The 20249-nt window shown below is 45.1% G+C and overlaps 1 protein-coding gene across 2 annotated transcripts in view; it reads right to left on the bottom strand.

The window, feature by feature from the left end:
• The window catches only part of LOC146179023 (putative ATP-dependent RNA helicase DDX43), a 61660-nt gene that overhangs the window by 9434 nt on the left and 31977 nt on the right, over positions 1–20249 (bottom strand). For both annotated transcript variants that reach the window (XM_084578736.1, XM_084578737.1), the window contains exons 12-14: positions 6582–6770; positions 2787–2846; positions 2610–2677 (exon numbers count right to left, since the gene is read on the bottom strand). In XM_084578736.1, coding sequence (XP_084434862.1) covers positions 2610–2677; positions 2787–2846; positions 6582–6770 — 317 coding nt within the window. The remainder of the gene's footprint in view (positions 1–2609; positions 2678–2786; positions 2847–6581; positions 6771–20249) is intronic.

The raw sequence follows: 20249 nt of genomic DNA, 5'->3' as shown, positions 1-20249 counted from the left end.
CGTCTGACGTCGACGGCACAGGACTGCCTTGGCTTGTGTCCATGGCGTCTTCTGACACGCTGGACGCCCGTGCGGACCGCACAGGTGCGTTTGTATTTCTCCTCACCGCATGGTGAGAGGCCTTGAGGCCGGCTGACCTGGGGGTCTGCGCAGCCTGTTTTGCTGGTGGTGGCGCAGCGCTGGCCGCAGCCACCAAGGGCACGGATGGCCCTGCTCCCGGTTCACTGTGTGAAACCTGGGCAGGTGCCAGAGTTTGTTGTGGCTCAGTGCCCTGTTGTGCCACAACAGAATAGGCCGGGTTTTTTTACAGAACACGATTTCGTGCTTCCCGAAAAGTTATGTTTTCTTTGACCTTGATGGTAATGATTTCCTTTTCCTGTTTCCATATTGGGCATGTGCGTGAATAGGCAGGATGACTACCCTCACAGTTGGCACACAAATGTGTCTGAACCTCACATTTTTGGGAATCGTGTTCATGGGAAGCACATTTTGCACATCTCGGCTGGCCGCGGCAGGTCTGGGAGCAGTGACCATAGCGTTGGCACTTGAAACAGCGGCGAGGGTTTGGAATATATTTCCTGAGTTGAAGTTTCACATAACCTATTTCGACTGATTCGGGGAGGATACTTTGTGCAAATGTCAGGACAAGGTGCTTGGTCGGAATCTCTTTGTCATCACGCCTCATTTTTATTCTGTAAATATCTGTTACGTTTTGGTCTTTGAGGCCTTCTAGAAGTTCCTCTTCGATTAGGGATCTGAGGTCATCGTCAGAGATAACTCCGCGGACAGTGTTCAGAGAACGGTGTGGACTGATGGTCACTGGGATTTCTCCAAAAGACTTTAATGTGGACAGTTTTTCATGTTGATGATTGTAGAAGATTTCCAACAGAAGGTCTCCATTCGGAAGTTTCTTTACGTTGTAACCCTGACCTATTACTTCTGTCAGTGTCTTGGTCACTATGAAAGGTGAGATTTGTCTAGCCGTTTTCTCAGCGTTGTCACTGTGTACTACATGAAATCGTGGGAACCTGTTTGGGTTTTTCAGGAAGAATTTAGAGGTATCGTCGGTGCGACCACTTTTTCGGGATCGATCATGTGAGAGTAAAGAAGCCATAAAATAATGTTGATGTTCGGCCAGGGTGGCGGCCGCCCACCACCAAGCCCAACAAGGGGACGAGACGGGAGCTTCCGAGAAAGTCCAGCCCACGCCAGCCTTACACCCTGACTATAACCAAATATGGCGTAACACAGGGTGGTTAGCCACACAAGGTTAACCCTTGCCGCCTGGAAAATGAAAAATCCAAGAAAAGAGGAGGAGACAGGAAAGTTGTAAGCAAGAGGACAGGAAAGCAAAAGATGGAGGGGAGGACAGGAAAAGGCGACTGCCGATTTCCCACGGTCGGGTCAGGCCGGAGGTGCCGTCTATGGGAAGTGCGGGCCAAAGTGGTGTGTTGCCTCCGTCGAGGGGCCTTAAAGGTCCAAACACTCGGCATCGGCTCAACCACCAGGATCCCCTTTTCCCCAGACACGACGATGCCACGCACGGCTAAACGTGGGTGCTCGGGGTCCGTGGTGTCAAAACACACAAACACCTGCTTTAACAGGTGCCCCCTGCGGGGTTTTAGTGTAAGCATGTGTGCTAGACACTGCTATGCTAGTCTGGCGGTGCTGATAGTGCATCATTATCATCATCTCATCAGCCTAACTATTCCCCACAGTGGGAAGGCCTCGCCCATATTCCTCCAACTAACCCGGTCCTGTGCTATCGCATCCACTTGGCCCCTGCTAACTTCTTAACCTCATCAGCCGACCTAATTTTCTGCCGCTTCCTGGTATGCTTTCCTTGCCTTCGAATCCAATTGGTTACTCTTAGAGACCACTGGTTATCCTCCCTTCGCATTACATGTCCTGCCCATGCCCATTTCTTCTTCCAGATTTCGACTAGAATGTCAGGAGGCAGCATGTTTTCTCCTCTGCAGGTATGAACTTCCGTGATCCACAATCCATAGCACAGACTGCTCCTTTAATGCTGCTGGGGCGTTTTGCATATTCACGCATCGGCATCACTGCACCGCTGCCTCACATCACTGAGGAGAGCAGCCCCATCACCAATTTGTGGCAAAATCAGTACTGGACATTCCCATTCAGCACCCCAAATCTTCGAATTAACTGGGCTACTTACTGCAGGCCACCGCTTCGAATTATAGGGCTAAATATACACAAGACCGCAGAACTGCCAACTTATCCCATCTAGAAAACAGATTCCTGCATTCCAACAAAAAGCTACCTTCTATGAAAACTCTGCTTTTATAGGCTAGAAAGGGCCGTAAAAATATGCAAACACAGGTATTGCCACCACCTGGCATTTTGATGAGTAAATTGCGACAATGAAAATCTTTTTTTCCTTGCACGCAAATCTGCAGGTCTGTGTGCAATCCAAAACGCGAGGCGCTGTTCCTCGGCACATTCCGACTGCTGCTGCCCCTGCCAGAAGCAATGAAAGACACTAGATGACCCCTATTTTAAGGTAAAGGCAGCAAATGTGCAATGCAGTTCGACAGGTGCATTGCAAGTTCATGAGAAAGGGCAGAAAAGGAAGTAGGACTCACATGGCCTTCCTGTCCAGGAAGACTATCACCTTGTCCTCCGGCTGCATGGTGTCAAGGAAGGATTTAAGCTGCGCAGAAAGAAAAAAGGAGGAGGAGGAAAACACAACTTCACTACACTTACGCCCTCGGTAAGAATTCGAGCAAGATGCACGTAGCAAAAGGCGACAACCACTTTACCTGATCCCTCTTTTCTGACTCATCGCACATGATGATTGTCTGTGTCACCGTATGCACAGCCTGGAAAGAAAAGAATGCACACATTTAATGCAACGCAACACACACCCAAAGGTTCAAGGAAGAAACAGGTGCTAGAGTAATGAAGCATGCTGGGACGATACTGTACACTATCTTTGCAGAAGAATTCAAACATTAGGAGGACTTAAACGTTCTCTTAAAAGAATCAAGAAGCTTAAAAAGGTAAATGAAAAGATGTCCATACATAAAACCTCATTTTTTTCCCGAATTATCAGCTTCAGAGTTGAAGGCGTCGCCCTTAGACGAATATATATGATACACTGTAAAACCTCATCAATTTGATGCTGTTAATTCAGAAATTTGGATGACCATGAAAGCCTATGGTGTTGAACGCTCGCTCACTCGAACATGAGCGACCTCTCCCTGGCCAACTAAGGGGGGGGTGTAATGTAGAGGTGTGGCATCCGAAGCCAGCGATCGACCAAATAAAATGCCCTGAACCAGAACATCACACGCACTATGGCAAGCACTGCAACGATCAGAGATCCCCCAAATGCCTAAATACAGCCAGTCCAATAGCTTCAGTTTCGCTTCTCTCAAATTCACACCATCCCATCTGCTGCCATCAGGGACATGCATCAGCCAGCCACACCATTTTGGACACTGCTTGAAGCACCACTGGGCTTTTAGTTCATTCTGGAATGGCATTCTTTTTTCTCTTCGGCATCCTAAACATGCGATGTGGCCATATCGAAGAGACACCGCTGCTACTTGCGCCACACTGCTAAACAGGCTGCAGAGGCGGTCGCGATTTTCAAAGGATTTTTCGACATCCCTGACAGTGCGTGTAAGACAAAGTGCTAGGAAAAATCACAGTTGCTTAGTTTTCACCCAAAATGTACAGAAAATTATATTCCAGCTGTTCATTAGGTAAAACTACTAGGGCCGAGTGACTATTGAAATTTTCAAATACATATTGAATATGAATATGAAGGAAAAGCACTTTCGAATATCTAATCAGTGTAAAAAAATAAAGATAGCAAACATTGGTTTTCTTGTTTAATTCAGAATTCACGTGGTATTTGCAAATAGAATTAAACGGGAATTGCACAGAACTGTACACCCCACTGAAAAGTACAGTGTAAATTTTATACAGCATTCCGAATACACAGTAGTTGTGTTATGTCGTGCTGGGCTGCAATTATTGCGACCTAAAGTCTCTTTAGGATATTTGCTTCTTTTAGAAACCTCAAAATATGGGACAAGTCGAAAAGGGCTTTTTTACCTAATGCCAAAGCAGGATGAAAACGAATGTGTTCACTGTAAAACCAATAAAAAAAATACTTGACGCAGTTTCACTAGCTTTCTACGCAAGTATAACAGACGGTTTACAGTGAGGTCATCCCCACATGCATCAAAAAGGAGCTTGTCTTGTTTGTTTTAGTATGAAGTTGTGCAAGGCATGTGTGTCCTATGCGAAGACAGCATAAAATCACTTCTTTAAAATGCTCCTGGTGGACGCATGATTTCCATTCTCCCAACACAGGCTTTACTAACTGAAGTTTGTTATTTACTGTGCTATTCCTACTGGATTGCCATTTATCCCGCAACCTGCAACATATCAACTTCATGCAATCTTGGTACGTTTACTTTCTTAGTTTCCTTGTCTTGAGCTTGAGCTGCTCATGCACCTCTGCTCTCTCATTGCCTTTGATTCCAACATGGCCTGGGACCCAACGAAATTTGATGCTTATTCCCTGGGCAGCGGCTGTTTTTATGTCGCGTATGATGTCTCCAAGTAGTGGTGTGACTGCATTTCCGGGGTGAAGGGCTGTCAGATGCTGAAACAGTCCGTTTAAATAATACTGACTGCCTGTAATATTCCCGCTTACTATTTCCTCCACAGCAACAGATAGTATGCCATAGCATTCAGCAGTGAAGATCGATGCACACTGTATTCCGCACGCTAGTTCTTTTGTGTACAGGAAGAACCTACAAGAAACCGGGTGAAGCTGTCTTATTGCTACTCCATGCAGTGAGCTCTTGTTAATTCACCCTTCAAGGGAACAGAAAAAAACGTGCTAATAAACCGGAAGCCCTAATTACAGAGTGGACCGGAAAAAATTGCCGAAAGCCGTTTACATTGCAGTAATCTAATTTGGTGGAAACCTGCACAATAGTCGTCTACATTTGAGATGAAATCAAAATGAATACAACCCTCTTTCCTGGTTTTAAGTGCTTCGCTTTGTGCACACTATCTGGAAGGTCCCTTTTCACAAAACGATCCCGTTGCCTTTTGAGAATGCTTCACTACACAGTCCAGCAGTCAAACATTGTGGCGAATGACACTGTACGGTGAAACAGATGAATTCAATAATTTTCAGCGCTTGGTAACCTTCAATATTCGAAAAATTTTGAATATCAGTTTTTTGGATACAAGATTACTTACAACAAAAATGGTGTTCAGGAGATTATAGGGCCATTTGATTTCCCAAGTACTGGTGGGTTTTACAAGTTAAACGTGGCAGACGACAGCAGCAAGGTGGGCAACGAGATTACGAATGCTAGAGGGCTGGTGTAACCAAAGCTGGCAATGGGCGGGCCTCATCGGTGACTAATGCGAGAGACAAAGCCTGGCAGGGAACATAGTGCTAGACAGTAATGACAACGATGAACGAGTTGCTGTTTTACACTGGTGACGCAAAGAGCACTGTCCCATCAAAACTTCCCTCATTTCACACAGGGAGGCACTTTTCACCTTTGCAATTTCGTGAGGACGCAGCCTTTACATGGGCACAACGTTTTTTCTGTTAAAATTCCAAAGCGCGGCTGTGGTTACGTTTCTCACTGATGTGGCAACATGCGTACTACGACAAATCAACGCAGAACTGTCAATCATGTTTGCGCGACAAAAAATTATGTACTCCTCACACTGTAACGACAACTAGCGTGAACTCTCCTGAATGAAGAGAGCATGGCGGAGCACTTCATTACTGTACATCATATAGCCTCAAGTTATTTTGCATCAAAACTGATATGGAGGGACGTGCCCATACAGCACGCAGGAGCAGACGTTCACCACACCATAATGAGGTTTGGTCCTCCCTTGGCTCGCACTTCCCCTCACTTTGCTGTCCAAGTAATTGTAGAAATCAGCCATACCTTCATTTCACTGCAAGGCTATCACACGATGACAAACTGGCAACAGTCCTAAATGTCTGAATATAGGCTGCCACCAGGTTTAGAGCACTTTCAAAGTTCAGCCTTGAAGCAAAGCATGCTAAGCCTAACATGCCGAGCAGACTGCACTTTGGTCACGGGGAAGTTTACTTATAGCACAGACGTGCTCCATGTTCATTATTAATATAAACAGTATATAAGTACCAACTCGCCCAACAAAGTATCTTGGTGCTCCATGTTGCCATTTGCGCAGCACAAAATGGCCCTGATAATGCTTTTTTCTTTCTGGTGTGAACGCCTAAAACACTACTAAACAGTGCAGAGAGACAGCAAGTGGTAAAAATGATACGCAATTACTTTGGCTTACAGTCTTCCCCTAGCCGCCCAAACTGGGCAGCACGAACCGGTTGGTTGGTTTGTGGTGTTTAACGTCCCAAAGCGACTCAGGCTATGAGAGACGCCGTAGTGGAGGACTCCGAAAATTTCGGCCACCTGGGGTTCTTTAACGTGCACTGACATCGCACAGCACGGGCAGCACAAACCATTACACGAGTGTACACGGCGTAACTGCCGACGACAGCCGCTGCAATCACTCACCGCCAGGTCGAGGGAGCCAATGAAAACCTGGAAGGGGTCGGTCATATACTGCTGGGCGAGACGACGCACGCCCTCGGGCCAGGTGGCACTGGTCATGACTGTCTGCCGGTCAGGCCGGATGTCCAGCAGAACTTTCTTTATCTGTGGCTCGAACCCCATGTCCAGCATGCGATCCGCTTCATCCAAAACCTGGCCCAAGATACACAAATGTGAACCATATGAAGATGTGCACTTACTCCCGCACCGATGAAAACATTCCAAAGGCCATCCGGTCAAAGCATCTGTGCCAGAGTCAGTAACCCAACCGGTCACTGAAGTCGCTTTGCCTCTTCACTGGCACTGCCAACATTCCCCAGCAAATTGGAATTAATACACAGATATGTACATAACAAAGCAATCCGGTGCACAAGAGCCTGTCACAGCTGTGCCAGTGGCTTAGGCCCAATGCGCGCAACCCACGCTTACACCAACGAGCGTGGGTTTCATGCTTTTAGCGAGAAAGCACTAATCTAGTGGACTGTTTACTGGGCGAATAAACATCAGCAATTTTGAGATCAATATTTCCGGAGTGCATCGAAAATCGTATCACAATGCTAAAATGGCGAAAGACACTGCCACTTTCACTCAGCCGTGTCACGAAAGGGTGCTGAGAATCCTCCTGGACTACCTCATGACGTTTCAGCGGCTGCACAGCATTGCCTGTGCGCTAGTGACAAAACTGTGGCAAGCCTCTGTGCATTCACTGAGCATAGAGACTCGCCATTCTTGACAACTCACTGGCTCATCAGACAACACGCTTGCTCGTGGCAAGGAAGCTGCATGTGTGGTACTCTCACGTGACATGCAGCTGGATGTCCAAACCAGGCTGTACGTGTAGTGTGCCGCGTGTGCATGTCATTAATGATAGGACGCTACACTCACGTGTCTTTGTTTGTATGTACAATTGCAAACATTTGCAGCAGTTGCTTACAACATGTAGTGCTATTTCAGACTCTACTCTGACACTCTGGCATGAGTGGCACGTTTCATACTTCTTGTACTTTTTAAACAGTGTAAGTAGCCCTTACATGTCCTTTAATTCAATAATTTGTTGCTTTTGTCACAGGCTTAACTGTTTACGCTTGGGTTAATAAAACACACAACTGACCTCAACAGCAGTTATGACAGAGGTCAATTAAATGCCAGCTAGTAAAAGCCGACTCCCAACTGAAACCCAGCTAGAACCCATTGATTCCGCTTGACCAGCAACTGGGACCCACTAATTTAGAGCTGGTAGGCATCCAGAGCCAGTTAATGCCAGCTGAGCATCAGCTGGGACTAGCTGAAACCAGTTAGAAATGGCTAAAATAATTTAGAGTTTTTATCCATTTCGCCAAGTACAAAGATTTGTACTTTGACTGGTGAACTATATATCAGGATGGCTTTGGGATTAAGCGTACAATGCGATGAACAGCTTTGCAAGCATTCGGCATTGCAATCCATAAACTCTAATTTTAATCATGGGAAATGAGGAAGAAGATGATTTGGCTATTTTTCAGGCGAAACCTAGAAATCCGCCAATTTACTTGCGAAGCTCTCAGGAGGCCCTGAAACACAGGGCCCGGTTCATTTGAACCCTTTGAACCCCCGATAATCTAGAGCTGGTTATCAGTGAACACCATTTTCAAACATGAGGCCCCAAAATGAAAAGCTAAACCTCTTTCCCTATCCCACAAATTGAGCCCATCGTTACCTCCCTAAAAGTCAATTTACACAAATATTTCGGAGCCTTCTGCATTGCTTACTGACAGACTACGTCATTTGGAATTTCATCAGAAGACAAAGCTTCGCTTTTTGTTGTTTTCTTCTTCCCATCGAGGAGCCTCTTTCTGAACGGGTTCTAAAGGCGCGAAGAATGGCCAGGTTGAAAAAGTTCCATATCTCGTGACTTTGCCTAATTCAACGACACAGAGAGCAGCAGGGAGTCTGAATATGCTGCTTTTACTAACAAAATTAGTTATGAAATGGAAATGGCAACGAAAATCAGGCTGTAACACAGACGTCCATGCTCCGGTTATTTTCATTTTCGACGTTGCTCTAATTTTGCATGTCATTATTTCTTATGAAAAATACGACCGTATTTACTCGCATAATGATCGCACTTTTTTTTTTTAAATACTGACGCAAATTTCGGGGTGCGATCATTACGCGGGGTAAATTTTCTACAAAAAATTTTTGAGCACCGAAAACGCAAACAAGTTGCAGGTCAGACATCTTAGAACATATATCTCGATTACAACCAAAAATAAAAGCTGAGTAAGGCTTACCTTCGCAATAAACACACACATTAAGCATCACATGGAGTGCACAATGCCCATTTATGTTTTTTGTCAGTACTCTAATCAAAGTCTGAATCCTCGCCATCCTCGCTTTCACTGCTGCACGACTCATCGGAAACGGCAGTGTCGTCGCTGGGAGCATCTTCACAATCCCACAGGAAGTCATCTTCTTCCATCCAAAGCGTTAGATATGCCTGTCTTCTTAAAACTCTTAGCCACTACCTCGTCGGGGATACTGCTCCACGCTTCTGCGATCCACGAGCACAGCATCTCCACGGATGGCCTTCTAATCTTTCCGCTCGGCGTCAAATCATGCTGGCCCATCGCCATCCACTCAGCATAAAGTCGTCGAACGTTGTCCTTGAACGGTTTGTTCAAAGACACGTCGAGAGGCTGCAGCAGCGAAGTCAGGCCGCCAGGAATGACTGCAATGTCCGTGCGCAGCTCTTTCAGCTTGGCACGCACGCTGTCCACAAGGTGACCCCTAAAACTGTCAAAAACCAGAAGCGAGGGAAGTAGAAATGCTCCTGGTCTTCTTCCCCAAACAGTCTTGAGCCAGTCGACCATCAGGTCTGCAGTCATCCACCCTTTCATCTGTGCACGTATATGGATGCCACGGGGAAAGTTTCCCTTCAGAATAGTCTTCCGTTTGAAGATCACGTATGGTGGCAGCTTCCGCCCGTCGGCCGTCACAGCAAGCATGACTGTGCATCGCTGTTTTTCTGCGCCAGACGTCTTCACGAGGACGCTCCGAGCACCCTTCTCGTTCACAGTTGTATTCCGGGGCATGTCGAACGTCAGTGGAGTTTGATCGGCGTTTCCAATTTGCGACATGAGGTAACCGCATTTTTCGCGAAGCCTGGTGACGAAGTGATGGAAGTCTATCACTTTGCTTTCATACGCGGCTGGGAGCCGCTGGCACGACGACGTCCGCCGCCACAGGGAAAGTCCATTCCGTCGCATAAAGCGAGTCGTCCAACCAGAGCTAGCGCGGAAATCCTTTGCGGCGATTCCCAGCTTCCTGGCAGTTGTGCCACCTGCGTCTGTATAATTTCTAATGACACTGCACAACCATCCTTGCGCAGGTCCCTCACATATTCTAGGACCGCCTCCTCAACACGAGGGAACTTGCCCGTTTTGGGTCCACGGAAAGCCCGCCGTGTCTTGTTCGTAGCCATCAGCTTCTCGCGCTGCTTCTTCCAATAGCGTATCCTTATTTTGTTCACGCCGAAATGCCTACCAGCAGCGCGGTTGCCATGCTCCAGTGCATAGTCGACAGCCTTGAGCTTGAACGCGGCGGTGTAACTGGCATACCGCCCCATGATGAAATGGCGTAACCTCACACAAAAACACAAAGCACGCTACGACGCTGCCGAATTGCAAAATGGCGAACGCCGCAAAGCATGGAATCATGGGAACTCCAACGTTACTAGACTAGGTTGGGAACTCGTCGGAATGCATTCGCTGCGGGATGACTGCAGATCAACCACCAGGCGGCTCCATGTTCGGGGTGCGATCATTACGCGGGGAATTTAAAAAATGGAATTTTGACCTCAAAATTCAGGGGTGCGATCATTACGCGAGTGCGATCATTATGCGAGTAAATACGGTAATTAACATAGAACTTCAATTTTTTTTTTACAAGTGGTGGCCAAAAAAGAGGCCAAACATTTTGCATATTCGAGAAAACTGCAACATTTTTCTTTTCAGTTACAAGTGTGTTTTAACAAGTTTAGATATTTTTTATAAATTTTTGTTTCTGGCAATTAAATTATTGTGCAGCAATGCATACTCATTGTTCAAACTTATAGACATTTACAGTCTATTTATTTCGCTTTCTTTTCATGCGTTAACTCTTTCGCTACCGCGCCATAGGCGATCGGGCACATATGACTGATGTTTTGAAAATGCCGCCAAAAATTCATTCTGGACACACTGCGCCATCTAGGTTAGTTTTATGGAACCCAATGCATAGTTGCAGCTTTTGTTTTTAGTTTACAACGTGAGGGGGCGCCGTGAAAAATAAAACTTTGATCGGGCATAGCAGCGTGGATATTGCCTGCGTGAACAGTTTTATTCTGTATCAAGCTCATCGAAAGGAGCATCCGGATATCCCAGAACTTGCCCAAAATGCCAAATTCGACCAGCTTGCTTTTAGAGAGCAGCTCATTCAGCAGATTTTTGAGTACGACGAGGTAGAAGAGAGCCACGCCCCCAATCCTCCCGTAGAACGAATCCGCCACCAACCGAAAAAAATGGAAAAGAGAAGAAATTGTAAACTCTGTTACCAGAATACGAAAACGGAAATCAGAACAAATGTTATGTGCAGCACATGTCAAGTGTACCTCTGCTTCACATCCTCACGTGACTGCTTTTCACTGTGGCACAACAGACATGACCACTGACTTGAGCAACCACAGAAAGCGCAGTGATTTTTCTGCTGAGTTGAAACTTGCAAATGTGATGACTGAAGCTATGTGCAACAGTTTGTATATTTCAGTTTTTCAATAATCAAGTTCTGGCTTCATGCGTCCGCTAATTTGTGTTTTGTTTGTGTTTACTTTTCGCATTACTAGCTTGTTCATTGAATAAAATTTCTAGATTCCTGCCACGCACAACTTTCCAGTCTGCTTCATTCAAAAGTACAACTAATAAGCTACAATTGCATATATTGCAATGTGCGATGCGTTGAGTACTTCTTCTGAAAAAAATTTTCTTTATATACACCCAAAATCAGCCATTTTTCCGCTAAAGTATCAAATCCAATATCTTATGCATAAAAAAAGCTGACAACCTACAAGAAAAAAAACGTCATTTTCCCCATGATAAGGAAAGACAGCGAACCCACACAAAACACACGGGAGAAAATGAATACAAATTTCAAACTTTTAAAGGGGTCGTGAAACGTTTTCCGGAAATTTTGCACGGCTTAGTTAAATGGAATCCTTGTCCTGCATCATATAATATACCTCGATTCGTTTCATCGCCCGCGTTGATTTAATAGCGACAAAAACAGAATTTCGGTTTCCTAGCGCGCGTCCTCCTCAACTCAACACATACGTCATAGCGCTAAGCCAATGAGAAGCTCCCGTTGCCGGAGCCTGCTGAGCCAAAGTTGACCAAGCTCGGTGTATTTTAGAGGTTCTAATTGTGCCCTGCTCTACGCTCACACAGGGTTTTTTAATATGGCCGACGCCTAGGTTCCTCCGTGGGTTCCAGCGTCGCTGTGCTGCTATAGTGAACTAGAATATAGTCGCTACTGTTAAAACATGGTTACATCGTGGGCTTTGAGCCTTACGCTGACGCAACTTTTCGGGTGCCAGGTCGGCGAAGATGGACCCTGCGAGCGACCGGTACAGCACTTGTGTCGAGAGGCCGCGGTAACCGCGGCACAACTCCGGCTTGCAGAAGCTCCGACCGTCAGCCTCCCGATCCCAGCCGTTTCGGAACTACGCATTGGTATGTATGTCCGAGTCTTGCAGCCTAGCCTACGTTTGACCGTTGCGAGAGTGCGCAATCGCTAACCGAAGCTTTCGAACAGGTGCAGCTGCGGGCGGTGCGTGCCGATGCCAACTGCTCTTGAGAGCATCTGGCGAGATCCCGGCGGCGACTACGTAGTTGAAGCAGCCGTCTGGGTGTTACAGATCATCCGCATTTACTCCAAATGCTTCTTGATCATGGACTGCTAGTCGAGAACACAAGGTAAGAACCTTGAGCGAAAGGCGACATAACTTGAACAAGCGGCACCTGTTTTTCATTTTCTCGAGCAAGAAATGCTGTAATGAAATCTATTGCGGAAGGCAGTGTTAATAAAATAAAGCTTCCCCTTTAACGTTACTTACCTGCGATCATCTACACTGTCTACAGTGTTGATATTGCGCCACGTTAGCGCGAACACATCGCTGGTTTTCATATTTTTCTTGTTTTCGTAGAAGCGCATGAGCATGACGTTTCACCATGCAAATTACTGGTTTGCTTAATTCCATGCACGAGTAAATGAGAAAACACGCATCATCTGATAGTGTGAACTTGCTAAATGGAAAGGGCATGCACATTGATGTGAAGTAACGAGGGGGGGGGGGGACGCTGTCCGGACACATTTGCTTGTTTTATTAGCCAGGTATGACCTTCAGCAAGTGCAGCACTTCAAAACATAAATACATAAGGAATGCCACAAGAAATGCAGTAAATAAGCACAAAAGCAATCTCATTTCGGAGGACTCTGTGCTAAGTGAAATTGCATGCAGTGAAGTAGCCTGTCTCCTGCGGAAGCCGTGGGAAAATGCACTAAAAAACGACACAGAAAAGAAAAACACACAGAGCAGGACTGGCTTCTGCAGACGATCACTAACTAGCCCGACAACTCTTGTTATAGCCTGTCCCCACTTGCTGCCAGAACAATCACCATACCAGCACTCAAAGTTTTATTTGCTAGTTTTTTTTTTACCCACTTGCATTAGGTGAGTGTTGTATAGTGTGCAAATATAATTAAAAAAATTGACTTCACTGATACCATCATCAACACCTGCACACAGTAAACCTCTCCAAAATGCTTTGACACTGGCATTTTACATGTGCTGAAATGTAACAACCAAAGAAAAAAAAAAAAAAAGAAAGAAAGACGTTCTCCCAAAGGCCAGTACACCAAAACTTCCACAGTTTGAGTAAGTGTTGGAAATTTTACAGTTAGCAAATGAAGTTATAGAGTAGTTTTGCGGCACTTGCAGAAAGTTTGGCACGTGCCGTGTTGTGGGAAAACAACTGAGAGCTGTTGACAGAAGTGCACTTGTAGTTTATGGCTCCTTCGAATAGAATGACTCCATGCACAGAGCTGCTTAATGCATAAGTCGCATACTTAACATCTTCGTGCTATGCGGATGATATCAGCGTGGACATTGACAACGACCACTACACTAGTATAGAGGGTGTAAGACGACTACCAGGTTTTGTCAGTCAAAAGCTGCATTGCCTTCAGGCATTATTTTGCTGCAGTAGCAAATTGTGATTGCACTTGAGTTCTAATATTGGGTGGGTCTCATTCTCTCTCAATCACCTGCAGCAGAATTCAAAGTTTGCCATACTTCCAGGGAGAATAAATTGACAGTGAAAGTTACACTGTAAAGCTTCTGTTAGACGGGAATTAATTGTACAGATGCATGAATAACTTTCAAATTTGTAAAAGACCTAAATCATATTTTCATTTTGCTATGCTGAAAAGTGAATATTGCTTTTTCTCTTGTCAACAGGAGGCACCACTACATCTGCTACAGCCAGCTTGCGCACTGGCTTTGGGGATACCTCGGCAGACATCACAGTAAAGTCCTCCCTATTTGTAATGCAAGCCAAATAAGGGAAAGGTTTCCATCTGACAGTTACACTGGTTTCCAGTTTGTGCAAGGTTTGTAGAGTCATCACCTTATTCATTCTGAAACAAGCCGGAAAATATGAGAAGAGAGAATTGCAGGACAGCTGGACTAATAACTGGAATTTTACTAAAGGATAGAGGCAAAAGAAGACTTGCACAGAGATGCACATGTAAAAAAGGCCCCAAAAGACTGTTGACCGATTTCTTAGCCACACACACACGTCCTTAGCCTTTGCAGTATAGTGTGCCTTTGGACTTGGATCTGTGGCTTCCCTTTTGTAACGAGTGGTTCTTGACCATAAGGAATTTGCTTTTTTTAGATTTTGATTTTTTAGACCCTTTCTGCTTTCCACGCTTTCACTGCTTTGGGGGTTTTTCGTGCACGTGCATTTCTGTGCGAATCTTCTTTTGCCTCTTCAGTAACATTTCAGTTGTTAGTCAAACTTTGTCTTGTGCTCCTCTCACGTGTTTCGTCTTCTGGCTGGTTTTAATACCTCTGTCACACGAGCAGATTTAATGTCATTCGAATCGAATGTCATTCGATGCATCGAATGTCATTCGGTTTCTTTCGGTGCTACACGGTAAAATATAATGTCATTCGCAAATGGTAGCAATTACGATCAGCTACAAAAAATGCTGCACTTAAGGAGCATCAGTGCGCATAAAAGGCGTTTGAAATCACTGTGTAACATTTTAAAGCTGATCAAAACATTTCTGTACGATAATTCAAGCGAAAAACATTATTTTTGGCTGTGCTGTAGCACTTTAGCCATAAAAATCCAAGCCAAGTATCGAGTCACCCAGAAATCCGAAATATGTAAACAAACAATATGGCTGAAAACAGCGGAGCGCGGATACACAGTGCGGAGACGCACGGAGACACGTAGCGCATGCAATTGGCGTCCAAACTGTGAGGCGCTCAGTCAAAACTTTAAATAGTTCCGAGATAAACATACGGGGAGATGTGGTTACCAAGGAACACAGAGCCCAAAATGATCGTGAGTCGCTGCTATTACTGGACCACTGCTGTGACCGAGAGTAATGCCGTTCCGCGAGAGTCTGCAGTGCTAATAATTTTACTCCAGAATTAACAGGTTTTAAAACAAAACTCTAGAAATATAATTTTTAAATTTCAATGTGCGCAGAATATGTTGTTGCGTTACTTGTTTCTGCTGCGTATCTGGCGTCAAGAGTACACATTCGGTTCGCGATCGAATGCGAATGAGTTCCCCAAACTCATTCGATGAAGAATATCATTCGAACCTAATGACATTAAATTTTCTCGTGTAGCATGGGAATAATGACATTAGATGCTAATGTCATTCGATACGAATGACATTAAATTTGCTCGTGTGACAGGGGTATAAGATGAATCAGTACCAACTCATCCAGTTGTTAGTCTTGTTGATATCACTAGCCTGACTGCACCCACTGCTGGGCAAATGCTTCTCCCATATCCATCCGAATAACCCGATCCTGTGCCAGGTGCATGATTCTCGCAAACTTCCTAATTTCATCTGCTTGCCCGAGTTTCTGCCGCCCCCTGCTAAACTTGCCTTCCCTTGGAATCTAAAAGACATATATAGGCTCACTTAGAATGAATTTTGTGTTCTCACTCCCTTCCTTTACCTTTGACGGGTAGAATTTTTCTTCTTTTGGAACTGACCGCAGATACATCAGCTGCATCCATATGATCCCCGCAGACTTCCTAATCTCATCTGTCTGCCCGAATTTCTGCCGCCCCCTGCTACGCTTGCCTTCCCCTGGAATCTACAAGACATATATAGGCTCACTTAGAATGAATTTTGTGTGCTCACTCCCCACCTATACCTTTGATGGGTGGAATTTTTTTTAGCACTGACCGCAAATGCATCATAATTGTGCAGTTGTGTATATACCTGCTTGTATAGATGTCTCTCCCATATCTATCCAAATAACCCGATCCTCTGTCAGCTGCATCCATCTGATCCCCGCAAACTTTTTATCTGCCTGCCTGAGTTTCTGCTGCCCCCTGCTATACTTGCCTTCCCTTGGAATCTACAAGACATATATAGGCTCACTTGGAATGAATTTTGTGTACTCAATCTCTAACTATACCTTTGTCGGATGCATTTTTTTTTTATTCAGCACTGACCTCAACACATCCTGATTGTGAAGCTGTATATACACATTTGTATATTTAGGAGAGAGGAAGACAGCAAAGAAGCGTGAATAAAAGATGTCTTGCTCTAGGTCAACTTCCTTCTAGCCTAAAAATTTTGTATGCATTGATGAACCTGCGGCCAACCAATAAATTATTTTGAAAGCAACATGTCTCTAACACTCATTTGGTAACATTAGATAATGCCCAAATGTACTACAAAGTGGTGGTCCTTGTGGCACTGACAAACCTAGATTTTCTAGTTGCCGCGTTCACCTTTACACGACCTCGAAAAATAGTGGCTCATGGGGAATAGAAAAATCAAACCGTTTTCTGCAAAAGCTGCTTTGAAAGGTGGCCACTGTTTTCAGCATTTTGCTGTCTCATTCAGAAGCAAGGAAGCATAATCAGCAATCTGTAGACATGCATACAATAATATGTGCCTTATACTTTGAAATGTACCAGACTTTAACCAGTCATAAAACAGCGTGCTGAAAAGGTATGTATAGTAAAGCCTCCTTCGTTGATGATACCCGTAGTTTGCATGAAAACATCTGCACTAGAACCTGCATGACGTTGAGTTAATTGGCCTGCTGGTTGAATATGCCACCAAAATGCTGGTAATACAATGAACTTTGTCGGTGCTGGGGTCAAGTCTAGAAATATAAAGTTGGGATGATTTAATTGTGAAACCTTGCTGCTGAATTCACTGCAGGCTAGAATGTAACAGGATTAAAGGGCAGCTGTAGACGTAAGGGCAGTCCACATTGTCACGGCATCTTATGCGTCCTAATACACATATCTACATACCGTGCATGTTTTGCTAGTAAACAATGTAACCACAGATTTGCGAAGCTCCAAGAATGCTACACTGATGCTGTCTGAGTAGCTGCTTGTGTCGCTGAATATTGTGAAAGCCTTTTGATGGAACGAAAACTGCTTGGTGAATACTTATGCAGAGTGAGGTTGGTCAGGAGCGCAGGTGATATGTACACCCTCGCAATTTAACCATACAAGCACAGACTGTATGATACTCATACAAATTGAAAAATATAAGGGAAGGAATTGAACTGAAGACTTCGCGGTTCGACAGTCCAAACCTCTACTACATGTGCTTTGGGCTGTGTGTGCTAGCCCGCCTGCAATCTGATTGCCCGAGCCAGGAAAATGGTACACACCCATATGAGCACCACTCCCAGTACTCTTTAACATGTACATAGAAGTGCAGGTGCTTGGGATAAACCTTGGCTGCCGCAATGCACCTCAAACAATGGCATGTTAGCCAGAATAGCAGGTTGGGCTTGTTGGTTTTCCATCCTGAGGTAACAGCGCAAAATGTGGACGGGAGCACAAGACGAGAAGACGATGAGACATTGTGTCGTCTTCTTGTCTTGTGCTCCCATCCACGTTTTGTGCTGTTACTTCAGAATGTCACGTGCCTGCCCAATATCTACATAATTGTCACACGAACCACTTTGTGTGTATTTACGACTACTTGCACAACACCATTGCCACCCACTGATGATGAGCAGCTGAACAGCAGTTTTTCACGTACACTCCGCTGCCATTAATTACAAATGCTATCACGCTACGACTTCCCATACCACCCCACCCAACCTCTGTGTGTAATGACTCAACCTTTGGTGCGTTTGTATGTTCTCGGGATACTGGAGAAATCCAAGATATCAATTAGTAGATTCAAGCAACTTAATCTGACATACATCTGGTGAGAATATTACAACTCTATCCATGTATACACAGATCTGTATCACCGCAAGCGTCGCCTACAATTGTGGTGATGCCGCTCAGAACATGACTCATCTTTTTTTTAAGGGCATAATTCTCCACAAACCGCTGCTGAGCTTGTGGCCCCTTGGTAAGAGGCTTTCCACATCTGTGGGAAACCACTTTAGAAGCGGTGTGAATTCACAGTTTCAAAGCCTGCATTACAAATTTTTGGAAGTTTTCAACACCACACCCTTACCAGCCTTTGGCACTACACATCACTGAGTTCCTTATATCTACTTGTGCTCAAGGCCACAAGGTAGTGCTTTAGTGGATCCATACCCACTTGCCAATTATATGCCATTATGCATGCTTTCTCCATAGACTGCATCTAAATGTGGTTTCACACACAAATATTTATACTTAATTGGACAGGCGGACTGCCCAGAATGTTCCACATGTGACATTACGGAGACTCTGGAGCGTGTACTAGTGGTGTGTCCCAGTATATGCGTGCAAAACAATAACTCGAGTTACTTCTTTGAAGTGTTTTGGCAACAGGCCTCTCTCAGAGGACTAATTGGCCGGTTGGCCAGAAATGGAAAGCTCTACAGGCAGTGCAGGATTTCTGCTGCTTCTTGCATGACGCAGGACTTGACTCGTGACTGTGGTGCAAGTTACTATTCCTGTATATATTTTAATCAAGTCATGACCCTCTTTGTTCTTTTCTTTCTGTAGCAGGTCAGATATTAAACTTTTAAGCCAATCTATCCGCCTTTCCAATCAATAACACTTGCGTGAATGCATTTCTCCTGGATGGTTGATCTGGTAATCACACCATCGTAATGCAAGGACATGGGGCGTATGAGCTTTTGAGGTGAACAATTTTTACCCTAGAAATGTCTTTTAAATGATGTGAAGGATTCTGTATACATTTTAATCAAGTCACGACCCTCTTTGTTCTTCTTTTTCTGTAGCAGGTCAGATATTAAACTTTTAAGCCAATCTATCCGCCTTTCCAATCAATAACACTTGCGCGAATGCATTTCTCCTGGACGGTTGATCTGGTAATCACACCATCGTAATGCAAGGACATGGGGCGTATGAGCTTTTGAGGTGAACAATTTTTACCCTAGAAATGTCTTTTAAATGATGTGAAGGATTCTGAGCTCTGCTCAACATGATCCTCCTCTTTGGAGTCTTCATCAGGTTCTATGGGACTAGATGAGTGCTGTGGAAAGAACGTGATCGAAGTGGAACCAAGGGGCCTGTTCTGGGTGGTACGATATGCTGGTAGGGGCACCTGTTGTGCTGGCCTCACGGTATCGTTCAAAATAAAAAAAAAAAATCCAAAATGCGCATATTACTGCTATGAGGGCAATCTGGCAGGAAACAATCAAATAGAACTGGTGGCTTCTGCGAGTCGAGTAGTTCTCAAATAAGCATATCTGTAAGGCTACAAATCGCAACTACGTTTACTGCCTTTATCACGCGACCTACACTTTTTTTTGCCAATGCACTGGGCCAGCGGTTTTGCGTCGGTACGACGCATCGTTTGAGGTGAGCTTTCTTCGTTTCCGGTCCATGCCGAGGCTTCGAATGACGCCGAGGTTCATTTAGGACTTCCAGTAGAAAGTAGTGCGAACACATGAGCCCAATCGTTGTGCCAAAACTTGTGAAAGCGAACGTTACTTCCACGCCGTGCTGCAATCGATCGCGACGTACACGGTTGGCATAGCGAGCCCTCAAACCCGCACAACACGCCTAAACCCAGAACCTAACGGTGACAGGAAAAATAGGCGAAGTCTGAGCACTGTAGACGTTGTAGGAAGCATGCTTCCTTTTTTTTTTTTTTTTTCTTTTAGAAAGGTTACGAGAGAGGCGTCAGGAAGGTGGGGGAGCAAAGCTGCGACAACGCGTAGGGTGAAAGGGCCACCCAAGTACATTGTAGCAACCTTTTTTTTTTTTTCGGTTTTCGGCTTTCCGTGTAGTGCCATAGTTCAGGTCATCCGGCCGAAATAAAGGAAGCGAAGCTCGACACGCTATTCTCAGTGATGCAGCGCGGAGGCGAGCAACTAATATACGAGTACGCGCCGCGGCGCCTGCTCCTGAACACTCCA

This window comes from Amblyomma maculatum, chromosome 9 (genome assembly GCF_055883805.1).
Source record: "Amblyomma maculatum isolate TAMU_Amacu chromosome 9, ASM5588380v1, whole genome shotgun sequence".
NCBI lineage: Eukaryota > Metazoa > Arthropoda > Arachnida > Ixodida > Ixodidae > Amblyomma > Amblyomma maculatum.
This window is presented reverse-complemented; position numbering and strand designations above follow the sequence as displayed.